The sequence below is a fragment of the Podarcis tiliguerta genome (genome assembly GCF_965153285.1).
Source record: "Podarcis tiliguerta genome assembly, chromosome: 5".
Classification (NCBI taxonomy): domain Eukaryota; kingdom Metazoa; phylum Chordata; class Lepidosauria; order Squamata; family Lacertidae; genus Podarcis; species Podarcis tiliguerta.
The window spans coordinates 98,346,311-98,372,445 of NC_139538.1; the positions used below are offsets into that span (position 1 = coordinate 98,346,311).

General features: G+C 43.6%; 1 protein-coding gene across 6 annotated transcripts in view; it reads left to right on the forward strand.

Annotated features, from left to right (window-relative positions):
* The window catches only part of CCDC91 (coiled-coil domain containing 91), a 127,762-nt gene that overhangs the window by 37,356 nt on the left and 64,271 nt on the right, over window positions 1–26,135 (forward strand). For all 6 annotated transcript variants that reach the window (XM_083440784.1, XM_083440785.1, XM_083440786.1 and 3 more), the window contains one exon: window positions 6,120–6,197. In XM_083440784.1, the coding sequence (XP_083296910.1) occupies window positions 6,120–6,197 (78 nt within the window). The remainder of the gene's footprint in view (window positions 1–6,119; window positions 6,198–26,135) is intronic.

The following is a 26,135-nucleotide window of genomic DNA, read 5'->3' on the forward strand; positions in this document are numbered from 1 at the left end:
CTCAGATCATCAGCTTCTTATAGCAAAATTCAAGCTTAAACTTAAGAAAGTAGGAAAAACCACTGGGCCGGTAAGATACAATCTAAACCAAATCCCTTATGAATACACAGTGGAAGTGAGGAGCAGGTTTAAGGATTTAGATTTGCTGGACAGAGTGCCTGAAGAACTATGGGTGGAGGCTCACAACATTATACAGGAGGCAGCAACTAAAACCATCCCAATGAAAAAGAAATGCAAGAAAGCAAAGTGGCTGTCCAACGAGGCCTTACAAATAGCGGGGGAGAGAAGGCAAGCAAAATGCGAGGGAGATAGTGAAAGATACAGGAAATTGAATGCAGATTTCCAAAGAATAGCAAGGAGAGACAAGAAGGCCTTCTTAAACGAGCAATGCAAAGAAATAGAGGAAAACAACAGAATGGGAAGAACCAGAAATCTGTTCAAGAAAATCGAAAATATGAAAGGAACATTTCGTACAAAGATTACCATAATAAAGGACAAAAGTGGTAAGGACCTAACAGAAGCAGAAGACATCAAGAAGAGGTGGCAAGAATACACAGAGGAATTATACCAGAAAGATATGGATGTCTCGTACACCCCAGGTAGTGTGGTTGCTGACCTTGAGGCAGACATCCTGGAGAGTGAAGTCAAATGGGCCTTAGAAAGCACTGCAAATAGCAAGGTCAGTGGAAGTGATGGTATTCCAGCTGAACTATTTAAAATTGTAAAAGATGATGCTGTTAAGGTGCTACACTCAATATGCCAGCAAGTTTGGAAAACTCAGCAGTGGCCAGAGGATTGGAGAAGATCAGTCTACATCCCAATCCCAAAGAAAGGCAGTGCCAAAGAATGCTCCAACTACCGCACAATTGCACTCATTTCACACACTAGCAAGGTTATGCTTAAAATTCTACAAGGCAGGCTCAAGCAGTATGTGGACCGAGAACTCCCAGAAGTGCAAGCTGGATTTAGAAGAGGCAGAGGAACCAGAGACCAAATTGCAAACATGCGCTGGTTTATGGAGAAAGCTAGAGAGTTCCAGAAAGACATCTACTTCTGCTTCATTGACTATGCAAAAGCCTTTGACTGTGTCGACCACAGCAAACTATGGCAAGTTCTTAAAAAAAGGGGAGTGCCTGATCACCTCATCTTTCTCCTGAGAAATCTCTATGTGGGACAAGAAACTAGAGTTAGAACTGGATATGGAACAACTGATTGGTTCAAAATTGGGAAAGGAGTACGACAAGGCTGTATAGTGTCTCCCTGCTTATTGAACTTATATGCAGAATTCATCATGCGAAAGGCTGGTCTGGATGAATCCCAAGCCAGAATTAAGATTGCCGGAAGAAATATCAACAACCTCAGATATGCAGATGACACAACCTTGATGGCAGAAAGTGAGGAGGAATTAAAGAACCTTTTAATGAGGGTGAAAGAGGAGAGCGCAAAATATGGTCTGAAGCTCAACATAAAAAAAAAACCAAGATCATGGCCACTGGTCCCATCACCTCCTGGCAAATAGAAGGGGAAGAAATGGAGGCAGTGAGAGATTTTACTTTCTTGGGCTCCATGATCACTGCAGATGGTGACAGCAGCCACGAAATTAAAAGACGCCTGCTTCTTGGGAGAAAAGCGATGACAAACCTAGACAGCATCTTAAAAAGCAGAGACATCACATTGCCAACAAAGGTCCATATAGTAAAAGCTATGGTTTTCCCAGTAGTGATGTATGGAAGTGAAAGCTGGGCCATAAAGAAGGCTGATCGTCGAAGAATTGACGCTTTTGAATTCTGGTGCTGGAGGAGACTCTTGAGAGTCCCATGGACTGCAAGAAGATCAAACCTATCCAATTCTTAAGGAAATCAGCCCTGAGTGCTCACTGGAAGGACAGATCGTGAAGCTGAGGCTCCAATACTTTGGCCACCTCATGAGAAGAGAAAATTCCCTGGAAAAGACCCTGATGTTGGGAAAGATGGAGGGCACAAGGAGAAGGGGACGACAGAGGATAAGATGGTTGGACAGTGTTCTCGAAGCTACCAGCATGAGTTTGACCAAACTGTGGGAGGTGGTGGAAGACAGAATTGCCTGGCGTGCTCTGGTCCATGGGGTCCCGAAGAGTCGGACACGACTAAACGAGTAAACAACAACAAGAAGAACATTTATTTGTTTACCGCCCTATACCCGGGGGTCTCAGGGCAGTCCACAGAATAAAATCAAGATATAAAACCACAAAATAAAAACAACAACGCAATAGCTCTCTCCCCCCCAACCACACATTTTAAAATGGCATAGGATGTAAATTGTATCAAACAAAGGCTTGATTAAAAAGGAATGTTTTTGCCTGGCACCTAAAGGTGTACAATGAAGGTGCTGGGCAAACTTCCCTAAGGAGAGCATTCCACAGATGGGGAGCCACTGCAGAGAAGGCCCGTTCTCATGTTACCACCATCCGGACCCCTCAAGGAGGGGGCACACAAAGGAGGCCTCTGAAGATGATCTCAGGGTCTGGGTAGGTTCATATGGAAAGAGGAGGTCTTGAAGTATTGCAGTCCTGAGGCTTTATAGGTCAAAACCAGCATTTTGAATTGGGCCTGGAAACTACTTAGTAGCCAGTGCAATCAGACCAGGATTGGTGTAATATGCTCAAACCGTCTTGCTCCGGTGAGCAACCTGGCCGCTGAATTCTGCACTAGCTGAAGTTTCCGAACCGTCTTCAGAGGCAGCCCTACATAGAACGCATTGCAGTAATCTAACCCTGAGGTTACCAGAGCATAGACAACAGTAGCTAGGCTATCCCTGTCCAGATAGGGGCGTAACTGGGCCACCAGCTGAAGCTGATGGAAGACGCTCTGGGCCACCTGCTCCTTGAGGGGAAGTGTAACCCCATCAAGAGCAGGCAACCCCCCCAGCCATCTGGTCTAGGGTGCCTCAGTCTTATCTGGATTGAGCTTCAGTCTGTTGGCTCTCATCCAGTCCATTACCGAGGCAGGACACTGGTCCAGCACTTCCATTGCCTCACCTGCAGATGTAAAGGAGAAATAGAGCTGGGTGTCATCAGCATACTGCTGACAACATACTCCGAACCTCCGGCTAACCCCACCCAGCGGTTTCATGTAAACAACATGGGTGATAGGATTGAGCCCTGCGGTTTCCACAGGTCTGAATAGCATTCCCCAAGTAATAGAACCACCACAAAGCGGTGCCACCCACCCCTAGTACGGAGAGTCACTCCAGAAGGATACCATGGTCGATGGTATGAAAGGCCGCTGAGAAGTCGAGAACAATTAACAGGGACATGTTTCCCTTGTGTGTCTCTCGACAGAGGGACCAAAGCTGTTTCTGTGCCAAAACCAGGCCTAAACCCCGATTGAAAAGGATCCACAAAATCCGTTTCTTCCAAAAGCGCCTGGATCTGGTCTGCGACCACTCGCTGCAGAACCTTGCCCAGGAAAGGGAGATTAGCAACTGGCCAGTAGTTAGGTTTTCTGAATCCAGGAAAGGTTTCTTAAGGAGTGGTTTTACCACTGCCTCCTTCAAACAGGCATTCAAAATGACCTTAACATATTGGAGAACCGGGCCCAAACTAACAAAATGAATTTCATTAGGAACAAATGTAAGGTTCTGCAGTTAGGAGGAAACAGATGCACAAATATAGGATGGGGAACACCTGGCTTACTAACAGTTTATGTGAAAAGGATCTAGGGGTCATGGCGGACCACAAGCTTAACATGAGTCAACAGTGTGATGCAGCAGCAAAAAAGGCTAATGCTATTCTAGGCTCCGTAAACAGAAGTATAGTTTCTAGATCAAGGAAAGTAATAGTACCACTCTAGTCTGTCTTGGTCAGACCACACTTGGAACTCTGTGTCCAATTCTGGACACCACAATTTAAAATGGATGTTGACAAGCTGGAACGTGTGCAGAAGAGGGCAACCAAGATGGTCAAGAGTCTAGAAACTAAGCCTTATGAGTCGCACTCGAAGGAGCTGGGTATGTTTAGCCTGGAAAAGAGGAGAGAGGGAGGAGATATGATAGCCATCTTCAAATACCTTGAGGGCTGTCACATGGAGAAAGGAGCATGCTCTGGAGGATAGGACTCAAGTTGCAAGAAAAGAGATTCCGACTAAACATTCTGACAGTAAGAGCTGTTCAGCAGTGGAACAGACTCCCACAAGAGGCGAGTTTTTAAACAGGTTGGCTGGCCATCTGCCATGAATGCTTTAACTGAGATTCCTGCATTGCAGGGGGGTTGGACTAGATGACCACTGGGCCCCTTCCATCTCAAAGATTCTATGATTCTATAATTTCAGGTAAAATTCAGTTGGATATAACTCCCATGTAAGCCATTTTGAGCTCAGTGGAGAGTGTGGAACTATTTTTGTGGGAGGCATACCCTCTCCAGGTGCTTTGCCATCTGAAGGATGTAATAATCCTCAAATAGTAACGGGGGACCAAAAAGGCAATCATGTGGCTTCCAAGGATAATTTTGGCATGTGATCTAAAGATAGATCCCCAAAGATCTTGCTATAATGCACGAGCCAGTTACTGGCAGATATCTCTGCATTCATTAGGGGTCTAACTATATGAAACAATATACCTAGAAACAGGATCCAAAAGTTAGATTATTTCCTTTTGGCTGCAGCTTGTCCCAGTTGAGTCAGTTTTTGCCCAGCATACTCCCTCTTTTCGCTCTTCACAAGTGAATGACTGTGGGAAGGAGTTAGTAGGTCTGTTTTTGCAGAACTATTGAGATGGTTTCAGTAATTCTTTTTGGCACATCTTGGTCAAGTTACCCCTGCAATAAACCTGTGTTTCAGTTAAAATACTAATTATGGACTATCATAGGTCAGAGGTGCTGAAATATATTTTGTTAGGCTTGCAAAATGTCATAGTTCATTTCCAAGGCTTCCTGACAATGTGTCCAAAGAGTACAGCTTTTGAGTAACCCAACTATAGAAGAGAGTAGGTGTCTTGTCCATGGAATTCATCTTTCACAAAAGTGAGCGGAGTGATTAAGGGATGCATGTCTATAGTATTATAATAGCAGAACCAATGGATAATTATTACTTTTAACCATGTTGCCAACCTCAAAGCTATGACTATCAAATAAAGGAGGAGGAAACAAAAGTATGATTATTATTGATTATTATTTATTAGATTTTTACATGCCCTTCATCATGAGATCTTAGGGTGGTTCACATAATAAAATACAGGATAAAATAAAAGAATCAATGGTACTGGTTCCTTGATAAGAAAAGTAGTTATAGGCTTCTAAATTCATATTTATTGCTGTGAAGATGATAAAAGTTGATGAAAGACTGAAAAGGTCAAGAAATTTCAGACCAGATTTATTTATTATTTTATCCTGCAATCAGGGATGATGGCAGCTTACTCCAGCAGTCATTAATTTAAATTTTAGAAGATTCTAGAGATGCTCTGTGGAGGTGTAGAACTCAGTTGTATGGTTGCAGGTAGCCTCTTGAACACCAGTTACTGGTAAACAACCTGCTTATTTTCATTTTAGTATAGGTACTAAGGTCTATATTTAAAACAAGCTGTGTTCACTTCCAGACTAAGAAGAAATAAGGATGCCTACACAAACCATTGGAGAAGGGTGCATATGTAATAAAAACCCTGGCCCTCATGGTTCAAATGATCCCTGCATACACTACATAGTGGATCAGGTGATGCAGAGATCATAGGGTCCACATGGATGGTGTACACAGTTAGCTTGACCAAAGACATAGTTCTTTTCTTTCTGTTTCTGCATGTGTTATTTCTTGGGGCTTCTTTAAGCACTGAGGTTCACACCTGGCAATCTTGGAAATACCCTTTCCTATAGCTGATATTTATTTAAAAGTACCTTACCCTCAGGCTCAGTTGTTTTGTGCTGTTAAATGGTCTGCTCTCTGCACCATATGGAAACGGCAGTTTCACCTAAAGTCTAAATTGACTTTTGTATTTCTGCCTTAACAGTAAAACAGTGAAACTAGAAACACATACATGTTATATGTTTCCGATGTCACAAACAGAAAAGTCTATGGCACTTTAGTTTGTGTCGTGGACTGGATAAAGGGTTGACTAGATGTTGTCATGACTGTATGATTATATATTTCTTACAGGAGAAGCATAAACTTGAGTTGGAAGACTTGAGAAGAGCTGGCCATGAGGCCCTGGCTATTATTGTGGAAGAATTTAAGGTAAATATCTTTATAAAAATGCTACAGTGAGTTGACCCAATCATCTCTGATTGCTATGTAACTTTCCTGTGGATTTGGTGTAGGAAGCAGAAATGCTCAGAGGATGTCTTGAGCCTGTTGTCAAGCCTATTGTCATGTCTGCTTCAGGGATTTTTGGATGAAGCCAATTATTTGGATCTGTTACTGTCTGATTTCTGTCCTAGTTTTGAAATGGAAACGGCCTTGGACATCCTGGTGGTGGGAGAGGGAAAGGAGTGCCATTCTGTTGATTCCTGTGAACTTTTCCATTTAGTACCATTGAGTGTGGCTTCCTTATCTGCTTCCTGGAAATTATTGCTCTCTGGAAGCTAAACTTCATTGGGAGAAGTTATCTGCAGGTTTGGACTAAGGTGTCATCAGTAGTGGAATATATATTTCTCTGCTTCTTAATTCCATCATCAGTCCAGGAAGGCAGTAACTGATGGTCAGAACACATAACTCCATTTATATTTCTGTCACACTTTCAAGTGTTGCCCCCACCCATGTTACCCCAAAGACCTTCAATTCAATTCAAAGACCTGACCAAGCCACAGATTCACTAAGGTGCCTTCTTCTTGGACCTGAATAACACAAGAAACAGGGCAATACCAATGAGACGGAAACATGGAAGGTGCCTAAAGAAGCCAGGGTAGCTCTCTAAAGAACTTTTAACTGAGTTAAGATTAAAAAAGGATGTGTACAAAAAATGGAAAAGGGGGGAAACCACCAAAGAGGAATTCAAACAAATAGCCAGCACGTGTAGACACAAAGTCAGAAAAGCTAAAGCACAGAATGAACTCAGGCTTGCTAGAGAGGTTAAAAGCAACAAAAAAGGCTTCTATGGGTATGTTCGTAGCAAAAGGAAGAACAAAGAAACAGTGGGGTCACTCAGAGGAGAAGATGGTGAAATGCAAACAGGTGACACAGAAAGGGCTGAACTCCTCAATGCCTTCTTTGCCTCAGTCTTCTCCGATAAAGTAAACAATGCCCGACCTGAAGAATTTGGAGCAAATGATTCAGGAGAGGAAACACAGCCCAGAATAACTAAGGAGATAGTACAAGAATACTTGGCTAGTTTAGATGTATTCAAGTCTCCAGGACCAGATGAACTGCATCCAAGAGTATTAAAAGAACTGGCAGATGTGATCTCAGAACCACTGGCAGTCATCTTTGAGAATTCCTGGAGAACAGACGAAGTCCCGGCAGACTGGAGGAGGGCAAATGTTGTCCCTATTTTCAAAAAGGGGAAAAAAGAGGACCCAATAATTACCGCCCAGTCAGTCTGACATCAATACCAGGGAAGATTCTGGAGCAGATCATTAAGCAAACAATCTGTGAGCACCTAGAAAGGAATGCTGTGATCACCAATAGTCAGCATGGATTTCTGAAAAATAAGTCATGTCAGACTAACCTGATCTCGTTTTTTGACAGAATTACAAGCCTGGTAGATGAAGGGAACGCAGTGGATGTAGTCTACCTTGATTTCAGCAAGGCATTTGACAAGGTGCCCCATGGTATTCTTGTAAAGAAGCTGGCAAAATGCGGTCTTGACTATGCTACCACTCAGTGGATTTGTAACTGGCTGACTGACCGAACCCAAAGGGTGCTCATCAATGGTTCCTCTTCATCCTGGAGAAGAGTGACTAGTGGGGTGCCACAGGGTTCTGTCTTGGGCCCGGTCTTATTCAACATCTTTATCAACGACTTGGATGATGGACTCAAGGGCATCCTGATCAAATTTACTGATGACACCAAACTGGGAGGGGTGGCTAACACCCCAGAGAACAGGATCACACTTCAAAACGACCTTGACAGATTAGAGAACTGGGCCAAAACAAACAAGATGAATTTTAACAGGGAGAAATGTAAAGTATTGCACTTGGGCAAAAAAAATGTGAGGCACAAATACAAGATGGGTGACACCTGGCTTGAGAGCAGTACATGTGAAAAGGATCTAGGAGTCTTGGTTGACCACAAACTTGACATGAGCCAACAGTGTGATGCGGCAGCTAAAAAAGCCAATGCAATTCTGGGCTGCATCAATAGGAGTATAGATCTAGATCAAGGGAAGTAATAGTGCCACTGTATTCTGCTCTGGTCAGACCTCACCTGGAGTACTGTGTCCAGTTCTGGGCACCACAGTTCAAGAAGGACACTGACAAACTGGAACGTGCCCAGAGGAGGGCAACCAAAATGGTCAAAGGTCTGGAAATGATGCCTTATGAGGAACGGCTAAGGGAGCTGGGCATGTTTAGCCTGGAGAAGTGGAGGTTAAGGGGTGATATGATAGCCATGTTCAAATATATAAAAGGATGTCACATAGAGGAGGGAGAAAGGTTGTTTTCTGCTGTTCCAGAGAAGCGGACACGGAGCAATGGATTCAAACTACAAGAAAGAAGATTCCACCTAAACATTAGGAAGAACTTCCTGACAGTAAGAGGTGTTCGACAGTGGAATTTGCTGCCAAGGAGTGTGGTGGAGTCTCCTTCTTTGGAGGTCTTTAAGCAGAGGCTTGACAACCATATGTCAGGAGTGCTCTGATGGTGTTTCCTGCTTGGCAGGGGGTTGGACTCGATGGCCCCTGTGGTCTCTTCCAACTCTATGATTCTATGATTCTATGATTCTAGGGCGTTTACAGTGATGCTACTACAGTTTGAGATTACATTGTTAAATTGGTTTGATGCAGGCTATGTAAGTTCCTACTGCAATCTGGACAATGCAAGCCATGGGTACTTCATTCATTAAACATGGGTCACATTGAATCAACTAACTTGCATTCATCCCAGCATCTTCATTCATCCCAGTGTTTTTAATATGTTGTTTTTCTGGCTATTATATTGCGTTTTATTTGCCGTAAGTGCTCTACGAGCAGAATGGTGGAGGCAAGATGGTGCCGTGAGAGGAAGCACCACTTTGAGCTCCGCATCAGTTTTAGAGAAAGTTTTAATTACCGGTCGGACTCATCTTCCGACTACTTATCAGTCGGAGGTGCTGTTAAACGTTCAAATCTTAGAAGGACGCTGAGTTCTCTCACCCACAGCAGCAATTAGCAGTGGCTGCTTCTCCAAGAGTAAGACTTACTTTCCAAAATGTCCAGGAAAAAGAAGAGATCGGCCTCATCTCCACAAGTGAGCCCACAGCCCAAGAGCAAGGAGAGCAAGCTGGATGATTTCATAAGAGCTCAGAATTTAGAACCTTCCGCATCAAACAGAGCTCACTCCCAGGTAGGTGGGGACCCTCTAATGGGAGGAGACCATCCAAGGGAGAACTCATTGCTGAGCACCCATGAACTATTATCCGAGGGTGCCCCACTTTATGCAGAAATACTTGTGGACCACTGTTTGTTAATAGCAAGAACAGTGGAGGAAATAACACCAAATTAGAAAAGGTAATGTCTCTCCTGGCCGAGTTGGTGCTGCTGGTGGCTAGAAACATCCCTCCTGATACTCGAGGCTGGCCACAGTGTTGCCCCCCCCCCACCAAGACCCCTGTGTACAGGGGTGTAATCGTCCTGTTGCCGGCATCCGAGAGACAACCAATTGCAAAAACAACGTACGCGAAAGCAGCGAACTGATCCTGCAAAGCACGGAATTAGTTCTTGACATATATCCTTTTAATGGCCTTACTGGAAATCAATCACTAGTTTAAAGCGAAATCTCAAGCTTTTATTAAACATCCAGTGCAACAAGCTAATCGCCATACACTTGCTTTTAACAGACTCCTAGCACGCTAGACTCATGTTGACATTCTCCGACTCAGCTACCCCTAAATTACTCCTGAAATATAGGGTCCACCTACAGGACTATAGTATTGGTGAGGCGTGTTTTAAAGAACAAAAACTTTTACTGTTGTACAGCCAGACTGATTCCAGTCAATCAATGCACTTCCTGTCGGCGGGCACTCGTCATAGATTCAAGGTACAATCTCCAGGGCCAATAAGGAGGGCTTTGGGCGGTGCATTTGGCCAAAACATCCCCCTGGATAGGAAATATTGAGTTCAACGACCAATTACAAAAAGAAACCCTGCCCAACCTTTTTGTGTCAAAGATAGGCTCCTCTATTAGACCTGCGGCAGACCCCGAAACTCACCATTCACCATCTCCACTGGAAACAGATCAGCCATTGCCAGGTGATGCTCCTCCTAAGGGAAGTGCAACATTTAGACTGCCAGAGATAGATCTAATTGTCTTTGACTCTGACCCCCCAAATGCCACAGCAAACTGGATAACATCACTGACCGCTGGTAATTTGGACAATTCTGTAACTCAGCCCCAGGAAGAACAACACTGTATACATCCTAAGAATGGTTGCGTTATTATGGAGACAGAGGGAGAGCCGATCACAATCTGTCCTCCACAATGAAGCCAAGCCGATGACGGAACGAGCAGCCTCAATATTCTCTCATGGAACATAATGGGTTGGGCCAACAAACTAGGGGATGAGACATTTTGTGAATACATAATGTGTTTTGATGTGATAATGTTGCAGGAAACCAGGTCAACTGACAACATAGTCCTTGATGGTTATTTTGCCTATGAAATTAAGGCCTCTAAACTGACCCTGATGTTGGGAAAGATGGAGGGCACAAGGAGAAGGGGATGACAGAGGACGAGTTGGTTGGACAGTGTTCTCGAAGCTACAAACATGAGTCTGACCAAACTGCGGGTGGCAGTGCCTGGTGTGCTCTGGTCCATGGGGTCACGAAGAGTGGGACACGACTAAACGACTAAACAACAACAACAACAAACTGCACGAGGAGGGACGCGGGTGGCGCTGTGGGTTAAGCAACAGAGCCTAGGGCTTGCCGATAAGAAGGTCGGCGGTTTGAATCCCCACAATGGGGTTAGCTCCCGTTGCTCGGTCCCTGCTCCTGCCAACGTAGCAGTTCGAAGCATGTCAAAGTGCAAGTAGATAAATAGGTACCGCTCCAGCGGGAAGGTAAATGGTGTTTCCGTGCGCTTCTCTGGTTGGCCAGAAGTGGCTTAGTCATGCTGGCCACATGACCCAGAAGCTGTACGCCGGCTCCCTCGGCCAATAAAGCGAGATGAGCGCCGCAACCCCAGAGTCGGCCACGACTGGACCTAATGGTTGGGGGTCCCTTTACCTTTACTAAACTGCACAAGAGGGGACATCCAAGGGGGGGGGTTGTAACTCTGGTCTCCACTTCCTTGATGTCACAGGTTACTGAGTGTACAGTCCTTGAGCACCTGGCGCAGGGGATCATCTTGCACTGTGAGTCCAAAAGTATCATTCATATCTCACCTTATATTCCACCACACAAAGTGCAAGCACAGATTGAGAGTACATGGCATAAATGCCATAGTTTCCTTTGCTCGCTTCAAATTAAGACATTTTATATAATAGGATATATGAATGCCAGATTAGACTCCAATGATGATTGCCTGTTTTTTAAAGACTGTCAAATCAATTATGCCGGCTTTTGTCTGCCCTTTTTACAAATAAGTCTTGACCTCATGATTATTAACGGGGCGTTCCCCCAGGACAGAGAAAGAGTGTTTACATTCATACATACTAACAGAGCTAGCACAGTAGATCGCTGTCTCACTAACAGGGAGGCCTTTAAATTAACCAAAAACTTCTATATCGATAACAGGACTGAGATTGGCCATCTGCCTCTAATCATCTCCACTACTGGCCAAAATTCAATCCAGCGCTCTCACACAGAATAATAGTAATAATAGTAATAATAATAATAATAATTTTAAAAAAATTAATTATTTATACCCCGCCCATCTGGCTGAGTTTCCCCAGCCACTCTGCGCGGCTTCCAATCAAGTGTTAAAAACAATACAGCATTAAATATTAAAAACTTCCCTAAACAGGGGTGCCTTCAGATGTCTTTTAAAGAGAAGATAGCTGCTTATTTCCTTCACATCTGAAGGGAGGGCATTCCACAGGGCGGGTGCCACTACCAAGAAGGCCCTCTGTCTGGTTCCCTGTAACCTCACTTCTCGTAAGGATGGAACCGCCAGAAGGCCCTTGGCTGCTTTTGCGGGAGGTGGGGGAATTCCCCCATCTCCCGCAAAAGCCCACAGGAGGGAGAAGGGACGGACTTGGCCAGTCAGTCCCTTCTCCCTCCTCGGGGAAAAGCGCTCTTTAAAGGCTCCGCGGCTCCTATGGGCTTTTCTAGGAGCCCTAGAAAAGCCAGCAGAAGCCACAGAGCCCCTTTAAAGAGCGTGCGGCTTTTGCGCTTCGGAGGCTTCGCGTTGCTATCGCTGAAGCCAAGGAGCCTGCATTTGCCCCATAAGACGCACACACATTTCCCCTTCATTTTTGGAGGGGGAAAAGTGCATCTTATAGGGCAAAAAATACGGTAATTCCCACCCCACTCAACATTTATCCCACCCCAAACAAAAATAAAATTAAATAAAAATACATAAATAAAAACCACTGTTCACAGTGCAAGAAAGTAAAAACGCTTTTAAAACATTTAAAAACATTTAAAAACATTTTCGACATTTGCTGCAGCAGTAGCAGCAGCATCAGTGTCCCGAGGCCTCGCTGGAGCCTCTTAAAGCTGTGGCGGTGGTGAGTGTGGGCCCCGTCCCCTAGGCCCGGTGTAATTGGCCTGTAGGAGGGAGCGGCCTTCCCCAACACTCACGATGGCAGAAAATTGATAAAGCTAAAGATCCAGCAATGCGCAGAAAAAATTGGACACCTGAGCTGGCTGTTGTAGCTGAGCCCAGATTGAATTCGCAAACTGCAATTAATTTAAGATCAACTATAATCAATGATCTATCAACGGATTCTTCCCTGACGGCTTACAATCTCATTGAGTACTTGCAGGATGTGGTCTCTGTTAACACAAACCCAGCCAGCAAGCTCCATATAGCTAAAGGGCGCAGCTGGTTTGACCAAGAGTGCAACATGAAGAAGGAAGCCTTAAGGAACTCTTATTTGGCCTATAGAAACACTGGCCTAAACTATTTACTCCCAACTTATTTCAAAATTTAAAAAGAGTACAAAGCCCTTTTGGCTTCGGAAAAAAAGGCAGTTTGAACAAAACTCTTGGTCTCTGTTACTGAATGCCTCGCTTAACAACAAAACAAAACTCTTCTGGCAACTGGTCTCAGGCTTCCTGAGCAATAGCTCTCCAGCCCCCAGCTGTGCCATTCCAGCTCAGGTATGGGAGAACCATTTTAGAAATATATTCACAGGAAATTCAAATCTCCCCTCCAGTTTTCATGATGAAGATTCGGCAGAACTGTCACTGCTCCCACAATGGAGCCCGGTTACAGTGGAAGAAGTCTATACATTAATTGGGAACCTGAAGAATGGCAAGGCCCTGGAAAATGACTTTATCCCAGCTGAATTGATCATATCAAATCAGCACTGGTGGGCTCCTCTCCTGGCGGCACTTTTTAAGGTACAATGGTACCTCAGGTTAAGAACTTAATTCGTTTTGGAGGTCCGTTCTTAACCTGAAACTGTTCTTAACCTGAGGTACCACTTTAGCTAATCGGGCCTCCTGCTGCTACCGCGCCACCACCGCGCGATTTCTGTTCTCATCCTGAAGCAAAGTTCTTAACCCGAGGTACTATTTCTGGGTTAGCGGAGTATGTAACCTAAAGCGTCTGTAACTGGAGGTACCACTGTAGTTAATAACTCGGGCAAAGTACCATCTAGTTGGAAACATGCAATAGTAGTCCCAATCTTGAAGAGAGGCCAGCCAAATGTGCCTTCTAATTATCAGTCTGCTTTCAATAATAGGAAAGCTGTATGCCCACTTTCTCTGTAATAAACTGACAACTTTTCTAAATGACTATAACATACTATCTGAAGCTCAGGCAGTTTTCCGCGAGAACCGCTCAACATCAGATCACTGTCTGATGTTGTCCCTCCTAGCCGAGAAGTACACCAGAGACCTTTACAGGGAAAACTCTTTGTGGCCTTTATGGACCTGAAATCTGCCTTTGACTCCATCCCCAGATCTCAACTATGGTCCAAGTTACATCTAGTATTGAAGGATAAATGCCTCCTACATCTTATTAAAGCCCTGCACTGTGGAAGCAAATTGCAGGTTAGGTGTGGGTTGCAGGGCCAGCTCTCGGTCTGTATTGAGATGGCCAGGGGAGTGAGACTGGGATGCATTTTGGCACCTACTTTGTTCAGTTTGTTTTTGAATGACTTAGAGGCAAGCTTAATGGATCTTGATGGCCATCTCCCAAAAATAGGAACGAGAAAGACCCCTCTCGTTGTATGCAGATGACGCAACCATCATTCCTCTTCATGGTTCCTCTTCATCCTGGAGAAGAGTGACTAGTGGGGTGCCACAGGGTTCTGTCTTGGGCCCGGTCTTATTCAACATCTTTATCAACGACTTGGATGATGGACTCAAGGGCATCCTGATCAAATTTGCAGATGACACCAAACTGGGAGGGGTGGCTAACACCCCAGAGAACAGGATCACACTTCAAAACGACCTTGACAGATTAGAGAACTGGGCCAAAACAAACAAGATGAATTTTAACAGGGAGAAATGTAAAGTATTGCACTTGGGCAAAAAAAATGAGAGGCACAAATACAAGATGGGTGACACCTGGCTTGAGAGCAGTACATGTGAAAAGGATCTAGGAGTCTTGGTTGACCACAAACTTAACATGAGCCAACAGTGTGACGCGGCAGCTAAAAAAGCCAATGCAATTCTGGGCTGCATCAATAGGAGTATAGCATCTAGATCAAGGGAAGTTATAGTGTCACTGTATTCTGCTCTGGTCAGACCTCACCTGGAGTACTGTGTCCAGTTCTGGGCACCACAGTTCAAGAAGGACACTGACAAACTAGAACGTGTACAGAGGAGGGCAACCAAAATGGTCAAAGGCCTGGAAACAATGCCTTATGAGGATCGGCTAAGGGAGTTGGGCATGTTTAGCCTGGAGAAGAGGAGGTTAAGGGGTGATATGATAGCCATGTTCAAATATATAAAAGGATGTCACATAGAGGAGGGAGAAAGGTTGTTTTCTGCTGTTCCAGAGAAGCGGACACGGAGCAATGGATTCAAACTACAAGAAAGAAGATTCCACCTAAACATTAGGAAGAACTTCCTGACAGTAAGAGCTGTTCGACAGTGGAATTTGCTGCCAAGGAGTGTGGTGGAGTCTCCTTCTTTGGAGGTCTTTAAGCAGAGGCTTGACAACCATATGTCAGGAGTGCTCTGATGGTGTTTCCTGCTTGGCAGGGGGTTGGACTCGATGACCCTTGTGGTCTCTTCCAACTCTATGATTCTATGATCTCCCAATCCAGACCTGGCCTGAATTACCAACTAAGGAAATTCTCAGACTACTGCTCTGGTAATGGGTTATCCATTAATTATGAAAAATCAAAAGTCCTGGTGTTTGAGAAAAGATTCTCCCCAAGTAAATGGATACTGGATAGAGCAGACCAAATATTTCCAGTATCTAGGGCTTCCATTCCATCATTCTGGAATGGAATGATGGAAACACCATTGGCAGACTGCCTATCAAAAGGCAGAGGTAAGCAAACTGGCTATACTTCGATTCTTTTATACAAGGGGAGGCCATTATGTTCCATCAGCCATTAGGGTATTTAATGCAAAATTTGTCTCTCAACTCTTCTACGCCTCAAATGTCTGTTTCAATGGCTCATTTCCCATGTTTGATGGGTTCCAGGCAAAGTTTCTCCTGTCCCTTTTACAGGTTCCAAATTGTGTTCCAAATGCAATTCTATTTCTAGAAACAGGTGAATGCCCTCTCTCAACTAAAGCATGGTGGGCTGCCCTGAGATACTGGCTCAAGATCTCAGTCTTTGGCCTAAGGAAGGGGTTACTTTCACACCTAAACAACGAGGAGTTTTATCAGCTCATGGAAGAAAACTATGGTCAGAAAAGCCACTTTGATTGGAATGCCACCTTCTTCTACCATCTGGGCTATGATACTGCCCTTGAATCTCTGAGGCAAAGGCTCTGGGACTTATCACATAGTGATCTCCAATCTCAATTTCATGTTATCTGTGGCCCAATAGCAGTAGGAATTCATTACGGGTATGATTTTCAGATACCTGCATATCTTAGAAATCTGTCTGTACCAACTTACCGGCGTCTCTTTACCAAAGCCAGATTAAGTGTATTTCTATCAGAAGTGCAGACTGCCAGAAGTGGCAGACTGAGAGGCATCCATTATCAGAATAGGCTCTGTGTATGCTCTCAGGATGTCGATTGTATGAGGCATATCCTACCTACTGCATTGCGGACAATATGAGCAAGCTAGGGAATCTATTGATTAAACCCCTACTGGCAAATCAGCCAGGTAAATCTGAAGCTTACTATACGAAATATCTCCTGGAAGAAAAGTCCAAGATATCACAGCGGCCGTGGCAAAGTTTCTTTCGGTAGTCATACGTATCAAAGATAATCATAGGTAAAGGTAAAGGGACCCCTGACCATTAGGTCCAATCGTGGCTGACTCTGGGGTTGCGGCGCTCATCTCGCTTTATCGGCCGAGGGAGCTGGCGTACAGCTTCTGGGTCATGTGGCCAGCTTGACCAGAGCTTGAAACCAGAGCAGCGCACGGAAACGCCGTTTACCTTCCCACCGGAGCAGTACCTATTTATCTACTTGCACTTTGACATGCTTTTGAACTGCTAGGTTGGCAGGAAAGATAATCATACTTAAGACTAAACAAATATTGTCTCGGTCTTCCTCTCCTGGGGGGTTTTTCTGTATGAATCTGCATTTTATTCTGAATCTATGTTACGGGTCTTTGGACTGCAGTAAATTATACCTCGGGTTGAAGTAGCTTCGGGATAAGTATTTTCGGGTTGCGCACTGCGGCGACCAGGAAGTAACAGAGTGTGTTACTTCCGGGTTTCGCCGCATGCACAGACGGTCAAAATGGCGTCACATGCATTTGCGGAAGCGGCGAATCGCGACGCGCGCGGTCACGGGTTGCATTCGCTTCTGGATGCGAACGGGGCTTGGAACGCATCCCGTTCGCATCCAGAGGTACTACTCTACATTAAATAAAAAATAAGTTATTAGTCAAGCTCCCTGCTTTGGATTTTTATCCTACCACTTTTTTTGTCTGAAAACCACCAGTTACAGATGTTTGTCAGGGACTGTACTGAAGGGAACGAGATGGAGGAGGAATGGAGGAGATCACCCCCCCCCCCCCACTGCCATTCTCCTGACGCTGCAGGAGAAGAGGAATGCTGCATTGATTTACAGCAGGGGTTTTAGGAAGTTCACAGCTCAGAGACAGATGAACAGAAGAGTTGGGAAGTGTTAGGAGAAGGGGAAGGTGAGGCAAGGCCAGGAGGCAGAGCAGCCAGCTGACACGTTGTCACTGGAGAGTATTTCTGACCCCCCTTCTCCCAGAACTCGGCGTTTGTTAAAAGTGCAGGAACAGAGAACTTGGAGACAGTTGGCCACGAGCAGACACAGTAAAAGGAAATGCTGTTGCTAGGGAGGAGGGAGGAGGAGCTCAGTTGGAGCATCACCATTGTTTGGGCATACGGCATTCTTTTGTCTCTCATTATTATGAATGAATAAACTCAATAAAAAGGACTCTACCTTGTTTTTCTCTGCTTCTTGCTGCCACCGGGGGAGGGATAGAATTCCTGAGCCTGACAATGTACCTGTACCTGATGATCTGTTAATTTTTAGTTTCATTAAGTATGAGAATTTCATCCCTTGCCACTACTATTTGCCACTTTCTTGAGCTGTCCTTGAAAATATGTTTATCTGTCCTACATGTAGTAATAACATGTACAGAGACTTCATTCATGTTTTCTGCATCTCCCTATCCCTTTAGCATCCCTTCCACTCCTTTATGTTATCATCTAAATATATTAAATGTCGCTGTGGTCATATTTCTGCTTCCAATATACTTAAAGAAATGTTTGTTGTTGGTCTTATTGTGTGTTTTATTCTGTTTTGCTTTGCTTTCCTTGTTGTCAACATACAGTTATTTTCTCATGTTTTCTTTCCCTTTTTGTTCTTCTAATTTGGGAAAGACTTCATTTCTCTGAAGGAACTCATCTTGTTTTTCATAGCGACTTTGATTCTGCTTGTTAACCACACTAGCAGCCTCTTGGACTTGATGGTGCCTTTTCTAATCTGTGGTATCTGTAGCTGGGCTTCTATTATTGTGGTTTTAAATAATCTCCAGCTATTTTGGAGAGAATTGATCCACAACTTCCCCTTTCAACTTCAATTTAACTCATCCCCTCATTTTTTGGAAGTTTCCTCTTTTGAAGTCAAATGTGATTGTGTTTAACATTTTGGCAATATAAGTATGTTTAATTGATAGCACTGTGGTAGCTGTTCCCAATTGGTTCAATGGCAGATTTCACGGTTAGTTCTAAGAGTCATTTAGGATTAAGTCCAGGGTCACTTTGCATCTGATTGGTTCCATGACCAACCAATTACTAAAGGACCAGTTATTTAGTAATACATCTTTGTTTTGACCCAAACACACATTTGCCTCCCTTTTGCACACAGAGCTACACCACTCCCAATATGCCCCTCCCTGGTCTTTCTATAATGTTTATATCCAGGGATTGTTTTATAGTTATTAAATGTATATCCCACTCTTCCTTCCACTTTGGGGGGTCTTGAGCAGGCTGCCTCTGGGTACCCCCAGTGCTTGCCAGTGGTTGGTCCCCTGGCAGCAGTCAGCTTCAGCTCCCAGCTGTTCCCTGTTCTCAGGACTGCTTATCAAGAGGTAGCAGTGGTGCTGTAAAATGAGTTGTTCAGCTCCTGGCCCATTACACTGTTTCTGATGTGTAAGCCAGCTTGTGAGCAGAACAGAGAGGTCCTTCCCCTTGTTCCTACCCATGAACAAGTGGGTGGCTCTACTGTCACTGGGCACTGGAGGGGTCCAGGCAAGGTGGGAGCCCCAGTGTGTGTACATGGCCCCCAACAAATGCTCCAGTATGCTGGCTTCTGACTCTGGTTTTATGAGGAATAATCATAACCCCTCTGTGCATAACCCCTCTATGCAATAAAGATTTTCTTTATTTCTCCTGTATCTATTTTCTCATTCAGCATTCAATACCCCAGCTTTCTTTCTTATATTCTCTCTCTCTACAAATAACCCTGGTATGCACATTTCCCCTTATGTCCATTGGATTTTCTGACAAGCCATCATATACTCATTGCTGAGTTCTGTGCCATCTCATTGGAAGATCTACCAACTGTACACCAACATACCCGAGGGATGACTTGTCACAAATCAGCTGCTCTTCAGCTTCTGCTACCTTTCCCCCAGAGAAACTAACTGCCAACAGCCCAAGCCCTTTTTGGTTAAAGTGGAGCATGTTCCTTTTCCAGAGTGTCTCATGATGTGCAATAATTTTTTACCCCTCTTCCAGAGCACTGGTGTAGTGTTGGTTGTTGGCATCTGGGGTGTGCCGGGTGGGGCATGTGGGGTGGGGGGACAGTGCCTGGTGGAGAGATGCCAACACTCACCACCACCACAGTAACCCCACCCCCTACTGGAGCAAAGTGGGACCTGCTTGCCTGCACAGGGTGGACCCTGGCCGGCCAACACGGCCCTTGGCTGGCGGAGAGGAGCACCATGTTGTGGTGTGCTGGGGTCGCCTGCGTGGGGGAGTCTGGTTCGCACCCACTCAAAAATGGTGCGCCTGGGGCAATGACATCCCTGGCACACATGCACACACCCCCATGCTACACCCTTGCTCCAGAGACCACTGACTCACCCACACATTGAAGTCTGACTGTCTAGGTGGGCCATGTCTGTGGAATGGGTCGCATTTCTGAGATATTTACTTGGGAGGTCCAAGATTTTAACATACAACCCAAAGCCCTATTTTCCACCCTTGACCACATCACTGCATTTTAGTGGTGTCAGCATGCAGCAGCACCCCTTCACACACACACAATTTTTTTACCTTCAACATTTGCACCAAGCAAGCAACGTGATAAACACATACCCATATATATTCCTAATAGCTTCCACTCCTGGGAGCCCACTATTCCTCATTCACTCAGGTGTAGCCTCAGTTTGAGTGTGTATCTATTTGATACTCCATTGAGAATCAGGTTGTTATAAATCATAAACTGCACAGGTCATAAACTGCTGCTGCCTTCCATTCCCATGTTTATTTCAACAAACAGACAGCATAAGACAGCTTGAGGAAAACTCAGAACACTTAAAACATGAGAGAGCAAATTAAATGAACCGTGTGCTGTGACGGCCAACTTTTCTCTTGCATGTTAACCTAACATGATTTAATTTCTGTCTTTTATGCTGCTGTTTGTTTAACTTTTATCCTTGATAATTAACAACAGTAAAGAAAAGTAAATATAACTCTTGGAAATCTTTTGCTTGGCTCATGATCTACTTAGAATCATAGAATCATAGAGTTGGAAGGGGCCCTGCAAGGGTCATCTAGTCCAATGTTTCCCAATCTTTTTCCAACTGTGGCCCCTTCCAACCTTGTTTCCTACCTGTGCCCTCTCCATGGGTGTAATTTTGCTACCCCCGCAAAACTATAAAAAGTATAAATTAATATTATTCTGAGGTTCTGCCCTCCCCAACAAAAATCAGTCCCCTTAAAAAAAATTCTGGCTACACCCATGCCCCACTGTAGAAAGGTAGCTGTTTAAATGTTTTGTTTGTAAATAGAACATATTATGTTTATAATTTTTACAAAATTCCATTAGTTAAAATGATAGGAACATAATGAAATATTGTTGAAGCAGAAAAACATAGTATCATGGAGCTGGGAGGGACTTCAAGGGTCATATTTTGAGTGCCGCCCCCTCCAACGTAGGAAACTCAGCTAAACCATCCATGACAGATGGCCACCCAACCTCTGCTTAGAATCCTCCAAGGATGGAGAGTCCAGAAACTCCCAAGGGAGATCCATCTTCCATGTATTATAAAGAGCAAACAACACTTATTTGACTCCAGTTATTAGACACAGAGGGGGAAACCTACAGGTACAGTCCAAAAGGCACGCAGGGAGTTCTGTATATATGGGAGAAGTTTAAAAAGGAAGTGGTCCTCCCTAACCTGGTGCAAAAAGATCTTGTAATCTGGAGCAGCCTTGGCTGTCTAGATAAAACACTATAGCCCCCCCCCCCCCACACCTTGGAGTAAGGCCCGCTGAACTCACTGCAGCTGTCTTCTTAGAAGACACTTAGTTATTTACTAGAGCAAGTCAGCAGCACCAGACGATCCCCGCTTGGCTAGTCACTGGGGCGGATTGCAGAGCCAAGCTGATGCTGCTGACGGGCCCTGCGCCCCCTGACAACGCCCGAAGGCCCCACTTGGCTAGGCGCTGGAGTGGATTGCACTCTGCACCGTGAAGAGTCAGGCCCAGGCTGCCACCAGGCCCAGCACTCCCATTGCCACCCCACCACCGCACTTACCTGACCTGGGGGTTCTGGATTGCGGGCTCTACTGGTCAAAACAGTTGCCTCAGCAATTGCCTCAGCAATTGCCCTCTCCCACCAGAAACAAACCAGAATTGCTCTAAGAAAACGCACATGGCAAGAAGGAGCGCTAGGCCCTGGTGGGCCACCCCCTTACCCGCTTGTGATCGGCCAAGCAGATAGCCATCCAATCAGGATTTTTTAAAAAATAAAAAATGATTTTTTTCCTTCACTTTTCACTTCGGTCTGTGGCCCCCTAGCCTCGTGCTGTGGCCCCCCATTTATGTGATTTTCATGTGTGGTCCCCTTGAAATATCCTGCCCCCCCCCCCCAATGTGAGATATGGCCTCCGGTTGGGAAACACTGATCTAGTCCAACCCCCTGCAATGCAAGAATCTCAACTAAAGCATCCAAGACAGATGACCGTCCAATCTCTACTTTAAAACTTCCAAGGAAGGCTAGTCTACCTCTTTGCAGGGAAGCCCGTTCAATGTCAGACAGCTCTTACTCACATAAAGATCTTCTTGATGTTTAGTTAGAATTTCCTTACTTGTAACTTGAAGCCATTGGTTCAGGCCCTAGGCTCTGGAGCAGGAGAAAACAAACTTTTTGTTCAGGTACCTCGTACCTGTGTAAATAATATTCTATTGAAAGTTTTAAAGAGGCTAAAAGTAGGTTATATATTTGGTAATCTGGGTTGGTCCCCTCCATTCTTATTTTCAGTCATTATTAGTAATCTGAAAGCAATAGTCATCAATATAAGACCCGTGGTGTGACCATACTGTATTACAGAACATCTCAATTAATATTTTGTATTAAGAAAGAGCTTGGGGCTTTCTTTTTACTCCTTCCCTACTCCCAGCTTTTGATAGTCCTCTCAGATTCAAAGGAGGTTTGCTGTGTGAGGTGGGTTGAGGCTGGTGGGCCAATAAGCATGTGTCTAAACCCCCCTTGAGCGCATACAGAAAACAGTGTAGGGTGGATTTTTTAATTTATTTTTAAAAACCCAATTTCACATAAGGCTTTCGTTCCCATCATTAATAATTATTGAAAAGAATTTTCCAAAGGAAATTCTATCTGGACTAATATTTAAAAGTTCAAAGTAACATGACTGAAAGTTTTAAGTCACATGTCAAAGTAAGAGTGGAAAACTTTCTGAAAATTTAAGTGAACATCTTGTTTTTATTTATCTCACAGCCCACTTTACTAAAAATGTCAGCTTGCCTGAACTATTTTGTTCTTTTTAAAAAAATATGCATAACCCTGATGTTTGCTTTCATGTAAGAATCATCTCATTTCCTTCATAAGCAAGAGATGTGGGCCATTTGCTCAGTCTTGCACGCAGAAGTTTTTAGATTCAATCCCCACCAGCTCCAGTTAAAGAATGTCATGTTATAGGACAGAGAAAGACACAGACCCTGCCCCACATTGACTGACAAGGGCTTTCCTTGATCAGAGTGATCATCACTGGAGAAGGTGGACCAGTCTAATTCAGTGTAAGGCAGATGATTTCCTATGTGCCAGAAAAATGTGTCAGAAATTTTGTGAATGTTGCCATTGACCAATAATTCTTAACGTTTTAGGAAATCCTGCAAGAAGTATCAGAAATGTTTCTAGCTGTTGACATTTAAATTTATCAGTGGTATGGTGAATTTTCTCCACTAGGAGATGATGAAAATTAGATTAACAAAAATGTTCAGTGGAGGCTTCAGGCTTACCAGGCAGTATCAGATTTTTTTGACATTTGCCTGTGGGCCTCTTAAAATGCAAGGAAAAATCCCTATCAATAAATGTAAATTCTGACATGTATGATATGACTTTGACCAGTACTTTGCAGTTTGACCAATTAATGGTTTGCTTGAACATTATGGTTTGCTAAGAATTTTTATTTGCACTTCATTTTAAGTATTCAGAACTGAAAGGCAGTGCATATTAATCTATGGTGCATTCTAGACTGGTATAAACTTTAATGTATTCCATACCTGACTGCTCAGCTCATATGTTTTGGTATAGTTTTTGTAGCCTTTAAAAAAAAGTAAAAACAAAAGAACAGACTGCTTGGAATCATTTAGTTGTAGAATGTTTAAACAAAATTAAAGATTTAGGCATATTAATTATTTTTAGACATATTAAATTCTTTTTATTTTTATTTTTTTAGCTTCTTAAAAGCATTGTGGTTTGTGGATAAGCACTTCATGTTCAATCAAATTCAGTGGAAAGGATTTAAGCTTAAGTCTCCTATTGGAATCAAAAAGTACTTGGCACTGGATGGATCATATCCTATATGAAATGTATATTCTATTCCTCACATCTTACTGATTCATATGAACACCCCATCCCCCAAGTTTAAGATTGCTCTTGAAATACTGCTTTCAGTGGGGGAGTGGGGGCATAGTAACACAAACCCTTTAAAAAATCATTTTTTCTGACTTTATATTAGTACATCCTTTTAAAAAAAAATTAATTATTATTATTATTATTATTATTATTAAAAAAGGAGCTTGTGAAATTTCACAATATTGTCATGTTTAAATTCCTCATTTTTTGTTTGTTGTCATGGCTGAGAGCTTATGTTTCTTGAATCCTTCAAATCTTTAGGAAGCTCACCTGAATTTGGTGTTTCTTGTTTCATGTCTGCCAGGAAAGTGGGGGGGGGGGGATACTTGGACTCTTAAGACAAGAACTTGGTATTATCCACATCAACCCATCTGTGCATCGACCCATAATTCACACCTAAGAATTGTGGCTATCGCCTACACTGATGCCATTTTGACATTGGCTGAACTCTCATTTACTTTCTGAGCCCTAGCTGGCCAGGTGGTTTATTTTAAACCTAATGGTAAATGTTCCAGGAGCTGTTGTTTAGTTCAGAACTGCAGTTTTGTTTTACTTGACTTTTTTGTAAACCACTTTGCTATTGCACATGAAAGGTGGCATAGATAAATGTTCATAAAATAAAGTCAGTTCCATCTTTGCCTTGTATTGCATTGCATCGGAAAGTATGAATCTGTGATGTGAGCTTGGATTACCTGTGGAGGTCTTATGAGTTTAAATCCTCAGATAATCCATGTGTGTCGCCAAGATTGGACCCCAGAGTTCACTAACAGCAGATTGGTGGCAGAGCTAATTACTTTAGCATATACCGTATTTTTCGCTCTATAAGACGCACCAGACCACAAGACGCATCTAGTTTTTGGAGGAGGAAAACAAGAAAAAAAATATTCTGAATCTCAGAAGCCAGAACAGCAAGAGGGATCGCTGCACAGTGAAAGCAGCAATCCCTCTTGCTGTTCTGGCTTCTGGGATAGCTGCGCAGCCTGCATTTGTTCCATAAGACGCACACACATTTCCCCTTACTTTTTAGGAGGGAAAAAGTGAGTCTTATAGAGCAAAAAATCCGGTAAATCTTAGAGTCAACCACCACTCACAGGGGTTATGGCAACCTTTGTATCAGCGGCTGCCATGAACATCAACATCTTATTGGAAAACATGGATGCAGTTCTTTGATGTAGTAGTAGGCTGGATGAGGGCAAATTGGCTGAAGCTGAATTCCTAGAGACTTTGTAGGTGGGGTGTGGGTGCGGATGGGGTTTGTGGGCCTGGGATTTGGGCATGTGGCCTTTTCTGGGCAGGGTCACATTCCTCTGAAAGAACAGATACTTTGTCCAGATGTGCTCCTGGATTTATCACTATTGTATTGCTGGAGACACTAGACACAGTGCAGCTTGTAATGGCTCCTAACCTGTGCCTCCACATGTAATATTTGTAGGACTGTTGAGTTCATGTATACAGCTTTGACAAAGGCAGACCATGAGGAAAGAAATAAAATTCATCTCTGATAGTTGTTTTTTTATTAAACATAACTGCATTTTCTCCTTCACTCATAATATTGGCACATTGAGACCTTTTTTATTTAACTTGAGCAACAAATCAAACTATCAGTTTCTTTTCCTGATCTATAAGCCAGCATGTAGCTATAGATTAAAGTGCAAGATTTAAAACTTGGCAAAATTGTATCTTTGATTAGCCAGCAAAGCTATTGAAGGCTGTGCCAAGTTGGAAATTTAAGAGCCTTTTCTAGGGCCAAGTTTAGTCAACCACCATCAGTTTGAACATTAAATCTTCATTTTTCTCAGTTCCCTTCTTGTCCTACTTATTATGATAAAATGGAGATTAAGTGAACTGGAAGAAGGAAGCATTGAATGACAAAACAGGATATAATTCAAACCATTACTCTGGATTACTATTCTGAATTGCAATAATGTTCACAAACATTCTCACAAACTTTATTTCATACCGAGTAGTCAAATATTAAGAGTGTCTGCTCTAGAGAATTGTCTTATTGTATGTGGAATCAGTGGGAATGAGTTAAGAGGTTGGTCCATGATTATCTGCTCTATTTTTGGATGCAGAATTGAAGTTGCCATGAAATTAGGATTACACGTCAGAAGGGTGCAACCTAACACACTTGAAACGGAGCCATGTTCCTTAAAAAGGGACGCCAGCTGTCAGATCCCTGTTACGAACAGAAATACAGGATT